We start from the raw sequence: 19855 nt of genomic DNA on the forward strand, positions 1-19855 counted from the left end.
AATGGCATCTTCCAGCCCTCTTTATTAATGAATCTTCAATACAAGGTGAAAAACCACCAGAGTGAGTTGAGAGAGTTAACATCTCCACTGCCTTCCCCTTTTCACTGATTCAGGAGATGTATATAGTGTTCAGAGAACTGAATCGTATACCCCCAGTTACCCAGTACTCAGTATTACTAACAGCACAGTCAAAATTAATAAAGCCTATCCATAGGCAAAACTCGTCCTAAAATCAGTGTGAATTCTGAGTGAATAAAGACTGAATAAAAACCAAAATTCCAACTCAATTCTCAGTTGAGCTTTGCAGTCCAACCATCAGGACTGGAAATATTTTTGATTTTCACCATCATGAGAGAACACCTGGGCCCAGTAATCCCAACTCTATTCACTCTTCATTCCAGCATCAACTGAGTATATACACAGAACAGAATTTGGCATCTGGCTGCTCAAAGCTAAGCCATAAAGTAATTGTACTGGAGGGGAAAGAAACCAATCCCTGAGGCTCTTTTTTGGTATTCCTTTACAGTTGTTTTCCTGCAACTCCCTGGAAAAAGATGGGTTTTAAAAAACCTGTTCAGGTTTCCTTCTGTTCCAGGCACCACATTTTGTTTGGCATATATGTTTCTGATAGCCTTCCTTCTGCAGATGTCTATAAAGTTCACATCAGTCAGTTCTGCAAACTAGATATATTAACATCAACACAGGCAATTTTCTTCCAAGCACAGTTTTTTCTCACATCTATGCTCTGCTGCTCATTTTTGGTTCCATAAAGATGACACTATTGCTACATATCCAGGACACTCAGGATTCCTGTGATGCTTAACACAGTCTGTACAATGCTGTAACAGCCCATTTTCACTATTAGCAACGAGGCCTGACACCTCAGCAGCTTCTGGCTGCAGCAGTTTGCTGAGGAAAAAGGGAGATTTCTTTTTCATTTTATTTCATTTATCCTTTTTTGCTTTTCCTAACTCCCTTCCAGAAATTAGGATTCTTGAAAATGCATGTGTAAAAGTAAAGAAAAGGGAAAAAAAACAACAATCACCAAAATCCTTCCTCCCAGTTATCACTGTGACTTTTCTTATGTGGTAGAATGGGGTCCAGTGCAATTTGAGGTAAGGAGGAAGGGGCGGGGAGAGAAGCAACACATTTCCTACTCCTTAAAGCCAACACAAGAGTTAGAGATATGAAAAATTGTTTATAATTACCTCTGTTGAGTGAAGCTGAACTGTTTATATCTCCAGTAATAAAGGAAGACTCGGACTGCTTTCGAACTGTGTCATTCCACATCCTACGAATCCGGCTCTGAAGAGGGATTGAACCACAGCAGGTAATGAAATTTTAGCAGCTGCACATAGGTTTCTTTCTGGCTCACTAAAGTTGTCTATTGGCATGTCTAGCTCAGGATGAGACTTGTTTCTAGCCAGCTGTAAGCAAGCAGTTGCTATTTGTTATAACACACCTTGTACATGCCAGACCACACCTGCCTAACTTCATGACAAAAGCTCCTGGCTCAAAGATGCACATAATTGAATTGCATACATCTAAACTAAAAAAAAAAGGCATTAGAAATCATATACAAGATAAACCCAGATGCATGCAAGCTATAGATTTACCAATACAGTACCAAAGAATGGGAAAATAACTGAGACACAGGAACATTCATGCTTCCTATTCTATCTCAGATAGCTTGTGTCTTTATTTTTCATGAAGTGTAACAGAAGCCTTCATCTGTGTCTTGGTGTCTTTGAATTAACAGAAGTTTTCTATAGGTACTATCCATCTTGGGGAATATCAGGAGAAAAAAAATCCCCACGAATGACTTCTGTTCCCCTGCTGAAAAATCTGGACTGGTTTTACCATCTGTGGCATAGTTTCTGCTGCTGGGGAAGCAGCGTCCTGAATATGTTTGCCTTCTGCTTTGTTTCTCAAATACACTGTGAAGTATCTACCTCTGTGGCTTTTATGTCACTGTCTTGCTTCTTGCTTATTCTTGCAAAAGATCATAAATTCAGTCAATACGCATCTTGCAGGCGGTTCAACCATGTGTCCAGGGAAAACTCTCTCTCACTTAATCTCTCAGAGTATGATGGATGTGTCCCACGGCTGTGTTAAAGTAGTGTTAGTGGTCTAGGGGATTGGGACAGCTGGTTTCCACTGTGACAGACCATGTCTTTCCTAATTGCTAAAAATCCAGTGCTTCCCATACTGGGATCCTAGCCACGCAAGATCTTCCAGTGCTTATTCATGTTGTCACAGCTGAAAAGTACCCGCTAGTCTACTCATTAACCATGTAGTAATGGCTTTTCCTAATCTTGCATTAGCCTTCTACAAATGGAAACACAATGTAACATGAGGCCCATGGACTTTTACAGCAATTATTTTTACCTGGACATTTAATCTATTGTATTTCTCTGACATGACCCATTGTGGATTAATTATTATGTTTCCTAAGTACTTTTCAGAGAAAAAATGGATTTTAGGAGTTTTCCTCTTCATGGACTTCTCTACTCAAAAGCTTGGAGTCAGATGTTTTTAACAACTCAGAATGATTTCCATCCACTCTCCATCACCTGTGTGAGGTTTCTCCTGCTTATGATAGGTCTCAGGCACTTCCATCCTTCCAAGGACAAGGCTCTGCAGGCAAAATAATCTGCCTTGGTACCTCAAACCTCACCTGCCATGAAAGGATTGCTGCCAGGAGACTCAGCCCACCCTTAAAAGGGCTTGTTTTCTTGCGCTGAGACTGCCAAAAGGGAGGGCCTATTAAAATCAACTCCTCTTAGAGAAGAGAGCATCTAACCCAGTAGCTAAGTTAGGTAAGCCAAAAATGTTCAGTGCTGCTAATGTTACTGGATATAGTGAGTTTTAAACATTATTGATTACTGTGGGATGTGATGGCCTACTGGTGAGAGGCTCCATATTTTTTGCTGGTTTTTTTTTGCCCTGCATAGCATCCACACCTATGTAAATTACAAAGTGGAGCTCTTGGACGACATCTTGGAAAATGCTGAAAATAAATAATAATTTGCTCCAAGACATAAATCACAAATTAGGTTTTCCTGGGAGGTCATAAACTGTTACTCGCTGCATGGCTTTCATAATTTAATAGTGGAACTGCCATGTATAATTACTTTCATTAGTAATAGTGAATAAATTTGTGTTTGGTTTCTATTGATTAAGAAGTAAGCTTCTTCATTTTATATGAACTGTTCATCCATAAATCTGCATCTGTATGTTCAAGCTTCAAAATTGCTAAGTGCACAAACTACATAAAACCTGAAATTTCAGGTGACCAAGGCATAACAAATAGAGTAACTTAATAAGATAATCTGACCACAATGGCTTCTCCTAAGATGTCTATAAACAAAGGCAAATTGAGTGAGGCAAGGAATTGATCAAACCACTGATTGCCAGAAAGCAAGCCTTTTCACTGTAAGGGCCGTTGCAATTCTCTTGTAGTCTTCTTTTAGCAAGAAAAATACTTGGTTGTTACACCACCATTCCTGTACGCAGCAAAAGCAGTGACAACCTTCAGCTCATGATTAAAGGATGCACTGTGATGCAGCATAGCAGACAAAACGCTCCCAGCTCCTGATTCCCATAGAGAGCAGAACAGCTCAGATGATGACCACCCACCTGCCTCTAGAAGGCAAATTTGGACTTTTTATTCTCATCACAATTATTTAGAAGGTTTCTGGAGAGGCACTAACTGCCACCAGATCCTAAGGGAAGTTACTGTGTTGAATTCAGGTCCAGGAAGGAGGGCAATCTCTGTGGATGCACTGGGGAGAGGCCAAAGGCAGCATAGCCATGAAGGATATCGGCATGGTGGTGTGAAGGATCAGGGTGTGAACAAGAAAGATGAATTACCTGTGAACCTGTGGAATATCTTCCAGGTGTCCGTGACCCTGAGGTCTTTCCTGAGCCGATAGAGCTCTCTGTACTTTTCCCACTACAGCAATGTGTGCGCAGGCATTTTCCATACTCTTTACGTACCTAGCCAAAGAAAGAGCGAAGACAGTTAGGTCCTCCTCCAGCCCACTGCCTTCCAATTTTTAACACAGCCCTTGATTTTTCCTCAGTGGTTCATTAAAACAATAGCTGTTGCAGTGTGTGGGGAAGAATTACACCTTGCAACTGAAAGATCTTGATACATGAGCTACACCACTTATGATGGTGTAAGGGACAGCTTTTATGCAAGCAAAGCTGTTTGTTGACACCAGTCAGTTGTAGCTTCCTCTGAGGCACATCAAAGGAGCATAGGAGATACTACAGATACACTATTTATGACTGAAAATTAATATCCTCATAGATTTGATATAAACTAGCATATTGGCTCATCAAGGTACTAAAAGTTATTGCTTCTGGCAGGGGACTGAGAAGAAGAATTCCAAGAGAAACATATAAAAACTATTGATTTTTTTTTTTATTTTATATTATATCTTGCAGTCAAATTGAAACTCCAGGAAACTATAGAGCTAACAGCCCTAGAGATTACATTCCCAGTGCACAGGGGTGGTTGGAGCCTGCTTTCCCACATTAAAGTGCAAGCCAGTCATGTTTTGAATGGGCATTGCAGTCAACCCAGGCCAACTCCTTGTTTGGAGTAAAGCTGTACCACATTCTTTGCTTTAGGAGAACTTCACTGATTTGTGCCAGGGCAGGATCTAAGCTTTGACTGAGCTTCAGGTGCAACTTCTCATGGGCAGCAATACCCAGAAACCAGATGGGCCAAGACTAAAAATAAGCAGCGTGTAATGAAAAGCCAAAAGCAGGTCACATTGCCTATTGTAAAAAAAAAACACAAAAAAAGCCCCTCAAATCCCATGCATGTCCAAAACACCAGTTGACATTCCTTGGAGCATGCAGTTAGCTGTGAAATTCTGCCAGACTATCTACGAGCATTTCAAAACTGTGTGGAACAACTGTTTAAATAGGAAATTACAGCTTTTTCATTAGGCTCTTCCTTAAGTGCCTGAGACAAACACAATACCATGAGCGTCCAATATGCTCGAGTGCCTCATCAATCCTTTGCTGAGAGAAAATAATTCAATTGATTTAATTAGCCACCCACTGTTTGCCTCTCTGTAGCTTTTTGGTGATTTTCTAGTCCATGAGAGATAGGAAAGGAAGGGATTTTTTTTCTCCCTTTCTCCTCTCATATAATTCCTCCCTCAGCTCTTAGGTCAGAGAGATGCATCTACCCTACAGCAAGGAATCAGCTGCATTCTTCTTCCCTCCATGGAGCCATATATCAGAAGTGATCCCACAGTCACGAGGGATGGTTTAAGGATGTAGACTGGCTTGAGACAGAAAAGAGAATGGTTCTTCCATGCCATGTGAGCACCCAGATAACCAAGGAGCCTGCAGTGCTGTGTTGAGATTCTGGGTTATGGACTGATTCTTTGCGAAGTGCACTGGAGACAAGAGCATGGATCAGTGAGAAGGAATAAAGATTTCTTGTCAAAGAGGCACCTGCAGGTTTAACTAGTGATGGTGTTGCTTCCTACGTTCTTATTATCATGTTGCCTGCAAACTTTCTTGCTGAAGGTTTTGGAAACATCATGCTGTTGCACCTTGATAGAGTTTTTAAGCAGTTGCATCTAGATAAAGCTTTACGATGCACAAATTTGAGATGAAATGACAGGACAAAACTCTAAAACCCAAAAGTCTTCCTTTGGTTTCAAGAATGACATCTTTCCACAGCTCTGCAAATCCTTCTATAGGCATCGCTCACAGAGCTCACCTGCCACAACTAATTTTGCTTACGTTTTCACAGGTCAGCTCTCCCCTCCCTGTATACGAAAGCATGCAGCAAGCCTGGGGCTCCTGGATGGAGAACAGACCTCAGCATGGCCCTGACTTTATCCAGTAAGCTACTTCACCAAGTAGCTACTGGTTACACTGAGAAACTGCGTACCATATGTATCCACTTGTAAACTCTTCCCTCTGTTTATATCAGATAAAGAAACTGCCCTTTAAAACAAAGATGTACGTAAAAAATTATCAGCAGATATGCACAGAACTGGAGAGCTCTGTATTGCCTAATTTTAGTGAAGAATAAAATGGTTCTTAAAAATATTAATTACTGATTGTCAGAGACTGTAAGTTTGATGTGCATATACACAGATTTTATTTTTATTTTTTTCCCCCAGAGTTTAACTAATTTACTCCACTATTATCTTGTAAATGTTAATTGGGGCATACTTCAAGTTTCACAAAGAAGCACTTACTGTGCTTGCTTTGAAGAAGATTTCCAAAAGTTCACATTAGGACCAAGTAATACAAAAGCTCTTGCAGAGCACAGGTCCTTCAGTTCTTACAAAAGTGGCAGAAGCAGCCCCTGTTACATACTATCAGCCCATATATGCTGCTGTAGAGAAGAGTGATTTCCCACAGGGACTGAAAATGAGGATGTAAAGCTCCATTTTGCTGTGAGCACTCAGCCACATGAGGATTTTCCGGATGCTTGTGGAGTGCTCCCATCTCAAATTAGAATATGGGAGAGGAAATCTGGCTTATAGCAGGTAAAGCCCTTATACGGGTTTGCTACTGTAAAGCCCTACAAACTGTCAGATGCCTTTTCCCTTGCTCATCGCCAATGCCCAGGCTGCTGAAATACCACTGCCACATATCTTTGTTATCACTTCATTCCCTTGCATCTTGCTGGTTTCCAGTCTAAATACCACACTTATTAAATATATGGAGATAAATCTGCATATGATGAATTCAGGGCACACAGATGATGTTACACTGCGGTTGTTAGACAACAAAAACACCCCATTACCACCTCTTCTGCTGCTGGGAACTGTCTTACCTTTTTCTGGAGGACACAATGGAAAATGAATATAAACATTCCCTGCAGAGAATTGAATATGGTGAAGAGATACGCCATGATGACTGTGCTTTCATTAATATACATGAGTCCAAATGCCCAGGTGAGTCCTAATAGGCAGAGCAGGGCTATGGCACCTATAACCCAGGACCTGTTAGGAAAAACAAGAAAAAGAAAAGAAAGTGTTTGATTTTTCATCTACAAAAGAAGGCACATGTCTACAGGCAGGAAGACTTTGCCCATGGTTTTAGCAAAAAGCAAAGAGCACATTAAAATGTAGTGAATTTTGTCTTCAAGCTGGATACAGTTTACAAATCTTCAAGCTTGGAGAAATATACAGAAATGGAAATGTTATGAGCATAGATATTTATCATAACCAAAGCATATTTGTAACCACAATGTTTCTATTCTTCCCCCATCCCCTGCCTTTTTAAATGCAAAAGCAGTGTGTATGTAAATGACATGTAGATGCTATTTCTGCAAATGGCAGGAAAAGAAAATAAACCAACCAAAACAACTCTAAATGTCACTTTTTTAGTGTCCACTGGTTTCACTGGGGCAGGAATGCCAGCTGGATTAGCTTCTTTATGCTTAACACCGAGACACACGTATTGCTGCATTTTAGCTAGCCTCCCATATGCCTTTAAGCCAGATAAACAACTACAAGCAGGTGGGCAAGCCCTCACCACTTGCCAGATCGGCTCTGCACAAGGAGGCTCTGTGTGATGCTACTTCACACTTCTTCCACCCTGTGATGAGGGGAAATATATATACACATCTAGGCACTCGCACACCACATTTGCTAAAACAGTAGCTGCTACCACACTTCTGCTCAGAAAAAAAGAAAGGCAATCCTTCTTCACATCAGTTGCAAAACTAACATTATCTCTTGCTCCACCCCAGAAGGAATGAGGGAGTAGGGGTGCCGCCACTACTTGGCCCCAAAAGTTTTTCAAGCGAACATGGGTAGCCTGCAATTTCTACTTTCTTTCTTTCAGGAACTTTCTGGTTGGAGTAACAGTGCTGGGGGCATGGGATGGCTGTGCACTTTCAGGAAAGCTGGAAGATCTTCCAGGATGGCAGGAGAAGTATCCCATGCTACTCTGCTAAATAACTCATCTGCTAAATTAACATCTCACAAACTGATCTTCCAATACCAGGGCATGAGATGAAGTGTGACAAGCAGGGAAGGAACTGGGTCATTCTTCTAGCCATCTCCCTAGTTTCCACACGCTACATTACCTATAACTTTAAAGGAACTCCTGCTGCACAGGGGAGGAAATCAGCTTCTAGCTGGGAAGCACAGCGGGAAGCGCGCAGCAAGCAGCACCATGAGCATCCCTTTACCCTTTCCCTTAAGGCCTTGATTTTCTTGTCTTCCCCTGGTAATGTTAGGTGCAACATAAAAAGGAATACAACTATATCCAATCTTTGCACCCCTTCCTCACTGTTTAACTCTGTTTAACTCTTTGGTTACCCAAAGCAGACGAGCCTGCAGCCAGTCAGCACCTCTCCCTCCTTGTCCATCCCACAGCAGCATGGGGTGCTGCAGGAGGGCACATAGGAACAAGGACCTACCTACATTTATTTCCAAGCCACTTCAGCCTTGAAGAAACTTGTCCAGGGTTATGGCATATTTGGGCTTCCATCTGCTAAGCAGAGCATGGAGTGAGGGGGAGAAAGATGAAGCAGTAGCAGCTTAGGGGAAAAGTAAGTCCTGCAGAGGTCAGGCTCCACTATGGGGACTCCATGGCAGCTGCAGCCTTGAATCCTTGTCCTTTTAGCAAGGCTTGCCACAAACAGAAGCACACCAATGTTGCATTTATGTTGTTTTGTGCTTTTTTTCTTGGTCTGGATTTTCTTTTTTTTTTTTTAAGGTATCAGAATGAAAATACAGCATTAAGTCTTCACTGAAGTTTATAAAATATAGGTTATTTAACTACACAACCAGAAGAGCTCCCTAAGGTAACCATTTAAAAATCACTATTATGTAGCTAGCAGACCAGAACCGCTCCTCTGAAGCATTTCCAGTCAATCCCGCTAATAAATATTTAGCATGAGGCAAACTAAAAATGCACTTTCAAAACCCTTTAGAAAAGTAGCCACTAGTTAAAGTACACAACTTTAGCTGCTTGTTATATTTTTCCCCAAGATCCCACCATCAGTGAGAGCACATTATCATCTTAATTGCACACCAATTTAAAATATACAATATTTTACCCCTAAAAAAGAACAACAAATTAAGTGAAAAACACTTTTTTTTTAAACTCCCCTTGCTTTTAGAGCCTTTTCAAAAGGACCCCCAGAATATCAGAAAACTATTCTGCTCTGAAGCACAGCCAGTTCTTGAACCTGATTAAAGAACCTTTGGCTGCAGAGGTGTGCAGGAGTGAAACAGTTATTTAGTGGAAATATGCTACCTTCAGTGATGGAAAGGTATCTGTGGGTTTGAAGACCCTCAGCAGTGCAAACTGCATGCGTTACAGTGTTGTGCTTCAGAAAACAAGACCTGGAGATAAAGAGGGCATGGAGATTACTATGAATAGCTCCATCCCGTATCCGCAGAAATGAAAAGAACCAAGCGATGAAAGAGAACATGGGAATGGTGCCGCAAGAATGAACACAAAGGACTCTTCACCAGAAGAACAAACTGAAAGTCTACTGCAAAGTTGATTTGCTTTTATTTGTGCTACTGTGCATTACTTTTTGATTGCAGGAGAAAAAACATGGATGCCCTAAGGTGCGTAATTTCTAGGCATTTTTGGCTTTCTTCTCAGTTTTTATTGGTGCAACTTGTGGTTTTTGTTTTGTTCTTTGTACAGACTTGCTGTTGCTTTTCATAGTTTTTCTTTCCTGTAGTGCAATTTTATAGCAATAAAGAAACAAAACCATCCATATTTTGGCGTAATTGAAAATCAGAGATTTACAATTAGGGACAATTAGGTACTCCCAATAAATGCAGACAGAGTCTCCAATGCACAGAATAAGATTTACTTGCAGTGCTCCTGTTAACTAGAATTGGAATCATGGGGATTACCACCCATGTACCTTTCTGGAAATTTACTTATGTATTTATGTTACTATAAAGCACTCTCAGTAACAAGAGCACAGTGGACCAGAGGGTTGGTATTGGTATAACAAGTCTGTACTACACCGGATTAACTTGGGAACATTCACCTTGAGTTTATGTCCAATCAAAGAATATAAAGCCAATAAGGTGACAACTGGTTGGCAATACACATGCAGCACATTTACTCTGCATGTTAGCTGTATGCCTGACCAGTTTCCCTGTATTTCCTGCACAGTTTGCTCTTCTGCCTCAAATGCGAATGACAGAAGCTTTAATGATTTTTCAATATTGATCTGACAGCTGGTTCATGAGACCACACTGATAAATGAAATTTATCAGCCATTCAGGTCATTCTTACTTGATGAAGGGTCTGTTATCCTCATAGCTAAAGAATGCATAGACATAAAGACAAGAACACCAACATTAGAAATATAACGACATAGAGAATATAGCTTACTGCTAGTTCCCCTCCCTTCTCCCACCAGCCATCACCAAAAACAAAGGCAGACTGTCATCAAGTGCCCCTGGTACAAACCAGCCAGCCTGGCTTGCTGCCCCAGGGAATTGAAACATGACCATGGACACTGGCTTCATACACAGAAACAAGCATCATTAGCTGCAAGCTGCAGCTACCCCTCATGGTTCTGATCACGCAACTGACAACTGACTTTGAAATCTGTTTTAAAAACTATGGGTATCTCTGGAGAAGATGAAGTTTGAAATTCCAACATAGACACCACAGAAGGCTTTCATGCATTCAGGTAGCAAAACTTCACCATGCCTCCAGCACTCTCCACCTGTGCTGCTGTAGTGTATCACAGAAACCTCTTTATTGCTGCTTACTTTTTCTTAAGTGTAACTCCCAAGTTACTAACTCCTGAGCCAGACTGCAGCATTACCTTCTTTTTGAGATAACGGCATTAGGATCTTCTAAAGCCCTGGGTGACAGAAAGCATTAGTCTATTTACTCCCATTTCACAGGGAAGGACAAAGAAAGGACTCTGCCAAGCAACAGTGCAAAGCAGCCTGCTGCAGTGAAGAAGCAGCCATGATGAACCACTCAAAATATGCTTTGCACTTTTTGCACAGAAAGTCCCATCTTGACCCCTGGCATGGTCACAGCGGGTCTTTAGGAAAGGGACGGAACAGTTGTCAAATGCATTGGATTTGGCCACGCTCGTAACACTTGCCCTGACCTCACCCTGAGCAGCAAGATACAAGTAGAAGACAGACCATGGGGGACAAGGTAGCCATCCCCACATCACTCACAAATAAGCAGCGCTATCTGAGGATAGTGGTCAGTGGCTCAGTATCTGGGTGGACACCAGAGACAAGTGCATCTCTCAGGGGTTCATACTGGGCCAGTACTGTTTAATATCTTCATCAATGATATAGACAGCAAGACTGAGTGTGCCATCAGCAAGTTTGCAAATGACACAAAGCTGAGTGGTGCAGCTGACATGCCAGAGGGAAGGGATGCCAGCCCAAGCGACTTGGACAGGCTCAAGAAATGGGCCCATGCAAACCTTATGCTGAAATTCAACAGGGCCAAGTGCAAGGTCCTGGACTTGCATTGGGACAACCCCTGGTATCAATACAGGCTGGGGATGAAGAAGTTGAGAGTACCCCTGAGGAGAAGGACTTGGGGGTACTGGTGGAGAAAGATTGGACATGAGCTGGCAATGTGAACTTGCAGCCCAGAAGGCCAATCACATGTTGGCCTGCATCCAAAGGAGTGTGGCCAGCAGGTTGAGGGAGGTGATTCTGCCCCTCTACTATGCTCTGGTGAGACCCCACCTGCAGTACTGGAGTCCTCAGTACAGGAAAGACATGCACATGTTGGAGAGGGTCCAGAGTATGGCCACATAAATCATCAGAGGGCTGGAATACCTCTCCTATGGGCAAAAGCTGAGAGAGTTGGTCTTCTCAGCCTGGAGAAGACTCCAGGGACACCTTACTGCAGACTTTCAGTTCTTATTAAAAAGGGCCTATAAGAAAGACGGGAGAAACTTTTTAGCAGGGCCTGTTGTGATAAGATGAGGTGTAATACTGCTGAACTAAAAGAGGGAAGATTCAGGCTGGACGTGGAGAAGAAATTTTTTACAATGAGGGTGGTGAAACACTGACACAGGCTGCCCAGAGAGGTGGTGGATGAGCCATCCCTGGAGGCATTCAAGGTCAAGCTGTATGTGTCTCTGACGAACCTAATTAGGTTGAAGATGTCCCTGCTCATTGCAGGGGGGCTGGACTAGATGACCTTTAAAGGTTCCTTCCAATCCAATATAAACTATTATATGATTCCATAATCTCAGCTTGAGCACCTACAACATCCTTGGGCCATAGTCCTCCCTGCCTCCACCCCCTTCTCTCTTCCTCTTTTTCCCCCTCCCGCCACTAACAGCTCCCTGCAGCTCCTCTTCAGCATCCCTTCAACTTCCCTGGCTGCCACCGCTGCAGGGATATCCCCTGGTTATCAGCTGCCACATGACAGCTGCTTGCCTTAGATCTTGTGCCACATCTGCTAGCCACATGAGGACATCTGAGCTACCCTAGGGCACTCAACGGCAGTAACACAAATGTAAAGCACATCAGCATTAGGAAGGAAAGAGGAAGCAAGTGTAGAGAGCAGCTGGCTCTACTGAGTTCCTGCTTCCAAGACACAGCAAGGAAAGCTTAGATCCTTTGGCTTATCAAAACATAGGCTAAGGCATTGTAACCTCGGCATCTACAGTGTATCTGGGGAGCCACCATGAACACAGAAAGCCGTTGGTATCCCACGTAGCTGCACCAGCAGGGACCTCCAGCCCACCACAGCTGTGTAGCATGATGCTGGTCAAATCGCTCTTCTTCTCTTTGCCCTCTCATCCACTCAGCCTGCAAGATCACCAGGGCAAGTTCCCGTTATGCTTCCGGCACATCTAGCACTGCAGGACCAGCAGCTCCCTCAGGATGCAACAAAATTAAACGAAGACATGAGACAGTCTGGAGTTCTCAGCTCAGCAATGTGGGCAGGAGCAGGACATGAATTTCTATTACTGTGTTCACAGGCACTGAGATTTTATGGTGAAGACTTTACTGTTGAAATGTCACCAGTGATAGCTTATAAAAAGAGAGAATTAGGGAAATGTTTTACTCTGTAGCTGCTATCCAGGCTCTCAGAAAGTTTTTCAGTGATCTGTAATAGCCTTTCTTCAAGGCAGCTGAAGGCTCCGTTTCATCTTTCTACAGACAAAATGTAAAATTGGCAAACTCGGATTACCTTTTAGCTTGAGGCTAACACTTCAAAGAAGCTCATGAGAAAACCGTCAAAAAGACCAGTGCAGTTTTTACCCCCTTTTCAACCTGGATGTGCATAGGACCCACCAACCAAACAAGCAGGTGCCTAAGAAGTGAGATTTTCAAAGATGCCTAACTCCCAAACACTTCAAAACCTTACATATAGGGCCAGTAGGACATAGTCTTTTATATCCCTCATGAAATACAGATCATTCCTTTTCATTTTAACAACTCAAGTGTTGTAAGAAGCTTAACTCTTGTGTTAGCCACGCAATTCGTGCCTGACAAAAATTATTCAGAATGGGGTTTTCCTTCCCCTTGTAAAGTCTGTGAAACCTATCAGTGCTACAGTAATACTGTGTCATTCTCTGTAATACATAAAAAAAACATCACTTAGACAAGAGAAAAGCCTTGGAAGAGCCTTAGCTCACAGGAAAATAGAGCTACTAGCTGGAAAACTGAGATTATATTCACGAGTGGTTGAAGCAGAAATCTTTGGAAAAATCTAGTCTAGCACAGCTTGAGATGCTACATCTGAAGTGCTTTCTCCAGATGTGGATATATTTTTCCAATTCCTAACAGTAAGGGATGCAGCCCATTGAATTTAAACTACATGACTGTGATCCCTCCATAGCTAATGTGAGTCTGGTACCCTCAAAGAGCAATTTATTCCCTAAAAGAACAGGTATTTAAGGTAGCTGAGGCTTCGCCATTCCCTGAAGAAATTCCGTTCTCTACTGTCTGCTGAGGAAATCTGAATGATGGCTTTGGTGAGGGCTCCGCTTTCAAATACCTGAAGTTAAAAAGCCCATCTTTTTAATGTGGTTGCATTATTCCTTTAACCGGCAAAATGTTACCTCACCTCCCTTGTGTTTCTTCAGAGCCCAGATGATGAATAGTGAATGGTCTACCAATCCATATAAATACCTAATTCATTTTCTAATCTTAAAAAAGCCCTGACTTTACCTTGGGGCAAAGACTTCTTAAGGTTAATTACACATCATGTAAAACTATTTCAAAATCTTATTTTAGATGTCTTTCAATTTCCCAGAGTACTTTCTCCTTCAGTGATGAGAAAGCATCGTTCGCATTACCTTCTATATTCCTGTGACATTTCCAGACCAATACATTTTTAAAATTTGTTAAAATTACCCTCTGACCTTATTTAGATGCTTAGGGAACTTCAAATCCAATGCACCCTAAGCTCATGAACTCCTTTCATGCTGCCTATTCTTTTAAAACCACAACATGTACCTTTTTGAAACAAGGCAGCCAAATTGCCAGAATATACACTAACAGTCCAATACAGAGGCACAGGCCATCTGCAACTTGAATTACATGGTGCAAACCACTTCCATGTATGTAGATCAGCAATATCCTGGGTTGCTAAAGCCTTCTTTTTTTTCTTTTCTTTTTTCTTCAGCAGGAAAAGTTGAAATTTAAGGTGAATTTAAGGCAAGAATTCACCTTTACACACAGATCGGTCCTAAAATGCTGCTGAACAAAGAAAGCCTGTTATCAAAAAGCAGCTATTCAGGTCTCATTTAAAAAGAATACTGTCTGGTAGCCTTACATTTTGAAAAGAGGGTTCTTTGGCTTTTTTTATATTTAAAAAAGTGTGGGTTTTGAGCCACATTTCAGAGTAAAACTAGGCCTTTAGTAAAACTCTACATAGCTAATCAACTTCAGGAGTTATCATTTTATTCAACCTTTTATGGTTTAACTTTATCTAACTTGAATTTATCATTCTTTTGACAACTAAAAGTATTTTCCCATCCCTGCAGCAGCAAGAAAAGGCTCAAGTAAGCACATGAACTTAGTGCTCAGGCCCCAAAATAGCACAGTTTAGCTAGTAAGCAAAAATGCCAAACTGAGTACACAGGACCTTTAGTAGATGTTACAGGTGATGAAACCCAAATAAAAATAGATGGATGATGTGCCCCCTCGAAAGCATTTGGAAAGACCCATGGAATTCATTTTAATATGGCACAAATAAAGCTGAGAGACAGACATTTCCTGCACGCAAGCACAAGAGAGAGACAAAATAAAGCGTGCTATTGTGTCTTCCCGCTGCCTGCCAATATAAGGCAGCACGGATGTTTGTTTTCTTTTCCCTTTTTTTTTTTAATTTCCAGGATTAGAAAAGATTGATTTATTGAACTGCTGAAAATCTACAGGAAGGAGTTGGAAAGTCCAGCACTCCCCTCATAAAGCAAACGAGTTCATCGCTAATTAGTGAAGGAGCATCTTCATGGTGAGAAAAATCAATTGTAAGCAATAAAGGAGTGCTTAAGGGATTTTGCCTTCTCATTTTGTGACAAAGTTACCACCTTGATGGCATGAAGCCAAATGTATTCCTAATAGTCTTCCTTAGGCTGCTAGTTTTTATCATGCACCTCTTCAAGCTATCCTTTCCAAGTCTTAAGTTCTGACCCGCACCATCTTTGACAGGAGGTGACCAGTCCCCTGGAGACCTCTGTAACCACTGTAGGGAGGCAGCAGGCCTGTCACAGCTTCATTTGCAAGAAGAAACCCCTGACTTTGCATGTCTCAGCTGGTGTCCTACCTCTAGCATAAGGGAAACTTTATAGACTGAAAGACACTTTTGAATTCCACCAGTAGCTCTGAAAATTTTATTCAGATAAATGAGGCCAAACCTTCCTTGGCCCTATGTGATGCCCAAGCCCAGGATTTGGGGCAACCTATGCCTGATTTTTTTCTGCCAAAGGCAATCCCCCTCAAGTCATCCAGGGAAGTTTTGGCCTGCTTTTTTTTGAGATTTGTTCTTAATTACTGAAATTGGAAAGAGCAATTCTTTTAAGCTCATCCCATTTTCTGTAAGTAAATAATTGCACTCAGAATTACTTACTCTATTTCATTCCTCCTAACTTTGCAAAGGCATGGCATGATTATTCAAGCCACACTGATGTGTAACCACATCAGTCTGACTGTTTCCACATGATACAGAGTCAGGAAAATCTTTAGTCACATTTGTGCTATCCCAATAGCACCAGCAGGGTTTATTGGCAAAATACTTTAAATGTATGGCCTTTTAAAACAATAGTAATGATTTATGGGATCACAGGAAGACCTTAGGTATTTAATATCTTCCAGGATACTCTCTCAAAGCAATAACGGCTGATTGATAGTTGTTGGTTTTTTTTTAATTCAGAAAGGATGACACCTGTCAGTGGGAAGATTACTGCTTTATAATCACCATTCAACATTACCACAGTCATCACAAACCCCATAGATAAATAAGCAAAATCCAAAGCCAAAACAGATATTAACCAAACCCTTCTGTGAAAAATTCAAAGAGCAGCAGATTACAACAAACAAAATTGGGTACTGCTGTCAACATCACTGGGTGAAAAAGGCACCCAGAAAGAAGTGCGATCTCAGATGTTTTTGCAGCATCGGGAGGGTTTCTGCCTCGGAGATGCTTACAGACTGCACTCTGGCAAAATATAAATGTGCCATTATCTTTTCTTGGTAGGAAGCGTGTAAGTCATTTTGTGCCAATACCAGGTGATTTTTCTGGGTATGCTTTAGGCTTCCTGTTCAAAGTTTGTTCATGCAGAGATGCAGATGAAGGCTACACAGGAGCAGTGGCAAGCTACCCAAGGACTAGGAAGCATGACACTTTCTTACATAGGATCTAGGGAGGTGCTAAGCTGACCATCAGGCTTGTGAAGGCATAGTACTCTCAAGGTCATATAAAACACAAAGATCACAGCCTGAGCTCCTGTACAAGGAAAGTGAGGCAGGCAGTTTCTAATGCCCAGCTCAGTACTCCATGGGTAACATTTGAACTTTGCACAGGGGGAGGTTTTCCAAGGGATAGAAAAAGCTATGCCTCACTTTCAGAAGTGCCCAGATTATTGGTCATTGTTGCAAAACACTCCTGTCAAATTTTCTGGTGACAGAGAACACACTGCCTTCATGTCCCAAGCAGCAATAAAACACACAATTTCTTATCCAAACCTGGCTAAATTTAGAAATTTATCCAGACCCAGCTAAATGGCTAACCCGCTGTCTTGGCCTCTCTTTCTCTTCCCTAGGATGAGATTGTCCTTTCCTGAAAAGGGAATCCAGGGATGATTCCTCTCCAAAAGGCATTCCTGGATCTGCTGTTCCCAGAAGCCAGGGGAGTCAAAAAACACTGCATATAACACAGCTGGTGGGGAAGGAGAGAATTTCAACACCTTATTCTTGAACAGCCCACTCAGTCTTTCTATTTTGTTAGTAAGGCTGTAAAAAATCTTAACAGAAAGCTCATTCTTTACAGGCACTGCTATTTTATTTAACATTATAAGTAATGGCCAGTCAGGATTTAAGGTAATGTTTAACAGAGGTTCAGTGTGGCTCCTGTAAGTGTTTGCATTCACTAGCTTTTGTTTCAAACCCTTTGTACCTCATCCTTTACATCTCTCTTGCCAATACACACAAAGCTGCATGGGTGCACCTCCTCTCCCTGCTTGCTGCTCTGAAGAAGGAGTCTGCCTTTACTTCACCAGGACCTGAGAATGTAGAAGGCCAGGATTGGGCCTTCTGCACCAAGATGCTGCACTGGACATGCTTCAAGAACTGGACCCCTTCATTTTATCATGTCCTTGCTGTGCACTCCCAAGCAGCTGCAAACCCAGAGGTAATTAAGATTAAAGTGCTGCTGTTCTGCAAGTCAAGTCCCCAGGGTCTACCCAATGAAATACTCAATTCCAGACCCTCTGGCATCACAAACTATTTTAAAGTTGCAGTGTCTTATGCTTAAGCAAAAAAAAAAATCTGGAAACCAACAGATGAGTTGAAATCCCACCAGAAAAAGATGAAATAATCCTTATTGTCTCCCTACTTTCCCTTGTTTCTAAAATGACTATAATAAAGCACAAATTAATCTTCCTTTAGTAAAAGGATACCTGTTACAAATTATTGTTCCCCATTGGGAATGTAAGATTTTCCTACCAAAAGAGAAGAAATCTTGCATTTTCCAAAGCCTAACTCGTTCTTCACTGCTCCAAACCTAGGATGTTTACTTTTTCGGCATTTCAATCAGCTGAGTAAATAAAAGTAGACTGGTAAACCTCTGTTTCTGCCAGCACAATACTGCTGTGTTCAATCAAGGATTTAATTTAAGCATTTCCGCAGATGATTTTTGGAAGTTCTATTTAACCTTTGTTTTCAATTTTCTGCCTAACTCTGAAGGTTTTTTTTATGACTTAAGAAACCCACAGGACTGAAACAACAAGCTTATCTGGGGCCTGGGATTAGTCACGTCTCTTTAAATAAAATACGTATGTTGAAGCAAGAAAATGAGCAGATAATCACTTACACCCATACAACATATGGGAAGAGTGGGATATGGCAATGGTTTGCAAAGGACGCATAGTTTCAAAAAGGGTTTCTCAGTTTTGGGCCTGATCCTCCTTGCCCCTTGCTTTCCCCAGCCTAGGTCACACTCCCTAGAAGAGACCGGACTGGGCTTTGTGAGATTTTATATAGTAATAATTAAAGTTAAGTCTTTGCATTTGGCTCCAACTTTTGGCTCTTAGGTTGCACATTCTCAGATTTATTTCTGTAAGCCTGTGAGCAAGAGACTCCTATGGAAAAAAAAAACCAAACCAAACATAAAAATTAAAGGAGAATGGTGTAAGCTTTGTTTCAAGTCAGAAACTTGAGAGAACATATACTTTTTAATTTATCCATTAAATCAAGGCCATGTGCCTTTAGCCCCAGACCTTTTGCAGGTCCCAGCAAGAAGGGACCGTTTGTAAGTAGCAGCCAGCAAGCTGAGGAAGGCTCATTTTGGTCATCTCGGGATTGATTCATGAAGGCCGCAGTGCAGGACATTTCTGCATCATCCCCATTAATGGGATTTCAGTGTGTGTTCTTATGAACCTGACCACACCACAACACATAAACATGTTTTCTCCTGTGTGTTTGAAATAAATACGTTTTTTTCCAGGGAATTTCAGGTTTTGATATAGTGCTTATTCTATTGTTGTAGAAGATGGCATGGGAGCATATTTCTACAGGAGGGAAGAAAGCTGCAACAAAACTACAGTGATTAATGCCAAAGAGTGCCTCTTTAGCAACAAAAGCTGCTCCCAGCTAAGACTCTTGGTCTTCCTTTCTGAAAGAAAGAAAATTAGATTTCCAAGATGACTTTCCAGTGGGTTTCTACTGCACTGGATGAGCTATTTCAACAAAACCCAGACTACAGCCCAACATGCTCCTTTCTGAAGAGGTCCCCAAGAGTTGTGCTTTCTAAAGAGCATTCAGGTGGCCTGTGGCACGAGTCAAGCTACACCCTGGCTAAAAGAATAATGCAGTAAAATGGGATAAAAAGAGAAGCAAGCTGACAGAGACCTTTGCCTCCTGCCTTCTTTCTATTGGGTTCACACCTGTAGTTGGCAGCCACAGCCAAAATGTTGCCCTTCCAAAGTAGATAAAAGAAAATCTCATTTCCACATACTGCAGTGCAGAAGGAAGTCAGGGAGTCTGGTCTGGCTGGGGGAAATGCTAACAGAACCCACCACAGTCAGACAGCACTTGGGTACCCACAGGAACTTCAAAGGAATGGTTCTGCCTGTAAGGAAGAGAAAGGATGGCTTCTGGTCTCTGCTAGGAGAAATCAGGTTTCACCCTCTGCCCTCCAGCCATTTGGAGATGCC

At 41.8% G+C, this 19855-nt stretch overlaps 1 protein-coding gene across 20 annotated transcripts in view; it reads right to left on the minus strand.

Annotated features, from left to right (window-relative positions):
• Positions 1-19855, minus strand: part of ADGRL3 (adhesion G protein-coupled receptor L3) — a 516853-nt gene that overhangs the window by 32176 nt on the left and 464822 nt on the right. For 14 of the 20 annotated variants that reach the window (XR_009963392.1, XR_009963393.1, XM_062611552.1 and 11 more), the window contains 4 exons: positions 10267-10293; positions 6821-6989; positions 3874-3999; positions 1209-1305 (listed from right to left, as the gene is read on the minus strand). Coding sequence is in view for 18 of the 20 variants with exons in the window: in XM_062611552.1 (XP_062467536.1) it covers positions 1209-1305; positions 3874-3999; positions 6821-6989; positions 10267-10293 (419 nt within the window). In the remaining 2 variants the exon portion in view is untranslated. The remainder of the gene's footprint in view (positions 1-1208; positions 1306-3873; positions 4000-6820; positions 6990-10266; positions 10294-19855) is intronic. The other 6 variants (XM_062611544.1, XM_062611543.1, XM_062611539.1 and 3 more) reach the window with 1 other exon arrangement.

This window comes from Pezoporus occidentalis, unplaced genomic scaffold (genome assembly GCF_034315485.1).
Source record: "Pezoporus occidentalis ecotype Australia unplaced genomic scaffold, CSIRO_AGI_Poc_V1 ctg154, whole genome shotgun sequence".
NCBI lineage: Eukaryota > Metazoa > Chordata > Aves > Psittaciformes > Psittacidae > Pezoporus > Pezoporus occidentalis.